Here is a 2507-nt window from a genome sequence, read left to right as displayed (position 1 = left end):
TTCACAGTCAGGTATAGGAAGCTGGCTTCTCCAATATGGAAGAGCCCCAGTTCACAGTCAGGTGTAGGAAGCTGGCTTCTCCAATGTGGAAGAGCACACAGCAAGAAAGCATCAGTGTGGCAGTTAAAAATGAATGAGGGATGGACACGGTGCACACCTTTAATCCTAGTAGTGTGGAGGGAGAGGAAGGCTGATCTCTGTGAACTCAGGGGCAGCTTGGTCTATGCAGCAAGTTCTAGTCCAACCAGGGCTACAAAGGGAGACCGTGTCTTAAAAAGAGCATAAAATGGGGGGGTTTGCTGATCAGTGTGCCTATGCAAATGGCTTTTGATCATTTATACAGATATTTTTACTTAACTGTGTGTTAGGTTATTTGAAAACTTTAATTTATGCCAAAGAAAATACAGTGCTAGGCTATTTGAATGTACTCTGTCATTACCAAATTATTCAGCTGTAGTTTCATATTGTGCACCAACATCCTTCTTGTTTCTCCAGGACATTCAGTGAGATAAGTAACACAGAGGAACAGTACAGCTTGTGCCAAGAACTGTGCGCTGAGCTCGCCCATGACCTCCAGAAGGAAGGACTTAAGGTATTGGGTTTTCATGGGATGGTTTTAGGTTTTAGGTTTTGTTTTTGTTTTGTTTTTTCATTAAGTCTAAGTGAAGAGAGCACATATGTATTAAAGCTAGAGACAAGCACACTAGAACATTCCTATTCCCATCAATTAGAAGCAGTGAATCTGACGTCTGTGTGTGAGACCTGTGATGAGGTCACTCCATGAAGGGCAATTCATGACATTGAAATGGCTCCAGGGTGATGAAGGGGAGCTTTGTACCCTTAACACTGCATTCGAGTCACACACTAGATCGTTGCTACTACATTAGAGTTACATGCTGGAATCATTGCTACTACATTAGAGTCGCGTGGCGAAGGGAAGGCTTGTTCTACAACTGTGTCCTCTGATCATAAATTGTTTTCCAATCATCCTTGAAGGCTTTGCTCACCGAGACAGTGACCTTCTAGAACAGGCGCTATATTTCAAGGCTCTAATCCTGGTTGCTAAACACACTGAGAACAGTAGCCTGAAATGTTCCAAACTGCCAAGTTTGTAATCTTCCTTCAGAAGAGTCCACATTTAATATTTCCTCAGTCCCCTGTAATACAAAAGTATTTCAAAGTTATTGCAGAAAACTGGAGCATTTGAGCATTTTTACTGCAAACTCTTCTCTAGCCTGAGTATAAAATAGTTTCTTTTTGAGTTTTTTAATGCACTTTTAATTTTAAAATCACTTCAGATTTAAAGGACTGTTTCCATTATCCCTCTCACCAGCTCCCTTGACTGTTAACATTTCATACCACCTTAGGTATAGTATATGTCAGCCTAGAAAGTGATGTCAGCACTTGCTATTTGCCAAGCTTCAGCTACCTTTGGCTTGCTCTTGACTTCCTACTAATTTCTCTCCAGGGTTCTCTACAGGGAACCACATGGTGACTAACACCATGTGACTAACTAGTGTCCTGTCTCCCTAGGTTGCTCTATGAGTTTGATAGCCTTTCCCTCTTTGTAAAACTTACAGTCTTGATAACCACTGGCCATGTGCCCAGTAGAGTGCCACTGTCTCATTTGTCCCATGTCATGGGCTATAGGTATGTAGAAAGAATAGCACAGAGGTGAGACGGACTTACCATCCTCTCCTCTCACGTCATCACCTGGGTAAGGGAATGTTTCATAGGCTCTGCCGCCTGAAGTTACTGATTCTTAGTCAGGAAATGAGTCAGGAGTTAAACTTACCCTCAAGTGAAACAGCTGCCAGTTACTTCCCCACACACCCAAGGAAATACTCAAATGTCATCAGTCCTCCCCAACTGAAACCTCATGTCCTCAAGACACTAGCCGTTGAGATGATCCTTCCAGGTGTCTAGGGGAGCACTCTGGCATGTGGTTATCATGCAGTATGTGTGAGCTATTAAGTCCCCCTGACTTTCAAAACTGAATTACCTCAGGGAAATGTACAGTAAAAGTAAAGGTGATTAGTTAACTTTGCCCTTCATATAAAAGTAGTTATAATTAATTGAGGGGGGAATGGTAATTATATGCTAGATGATGTTTTTCAGACATGGATTTTAATTATGACAGTTTTCATGACCATGTGTTATAAACAGCTGGTTGCACTTTTGTATCCTTATGCACAAACAGGCTTCCTAAACTTTCCTAACCTGCAAACTACCTTCTTCTGCAAGTCCTGAACCTTCCCATATCAATGTGCTGCATGTGTTGTAGGGAAGAACTGTTACCATTAAGCTGAAGAACGTGAATTTTGAAGTAAAAACTCGTGCATCTACAGTTCCGGCTGCCCTTTCTACTGCAGAGGAAATATTTGCCATTGCCAAGGAGCTGCTAAGAACAGAAGTTAATGTGGGTTCTCCACATCCCCTGCGGTTAAGACTGATGGGTAAGTAGGCTTCTCTCTCCCTCTCCCTCTCCCTCTCCCTCTCCCTCTCCC

At 42.5% G+C, this 2507-nt stretch overlaps 1 protein-coding gene across 3 annotated transcripts in view; it reads left to right on the top strand.

Annotated features, from left to right (window-relative positions):
* Positions 1-2507, top strand: part of Polk (DNA polymerase kappa) — a 59467-nt gene that overhangs the window by 50616 nt on the left and 6344 nt on the right. For all 3 annotated transcript variants that reach the window (XM_021208726.1, XM_029543870.1, XM_029543869.1), the window contains exons 11-12: positions 496-592; positions 2285-2456. In XM_021208726.1, the coding sequence (XP_021064385.1) occupies positions 496-592; positions 2285-2456 (269 nt within the window). The remainder of the gene's footprint in view (positions 1-495; positions 593-2284; positions 2457-2507) is intronic.

The sequence above is a fragment of the Mus pahari genome, chromosome 11, assembly GCF_900095145.1.
Source record: "Mus pahari chromosome 11, PAHARI_EIJ_v1.1, whole genome shotgun sequence".
NCBI lineage: Eukaryota > Metazoa > Chordata > Mammalia > Rodentia > Muridae > Mus > Mus pahari.
Note: the sequence above shows the minus strand (reverse complement) of the source record. Positions and strands in the feature narration are given on the sequence as shown.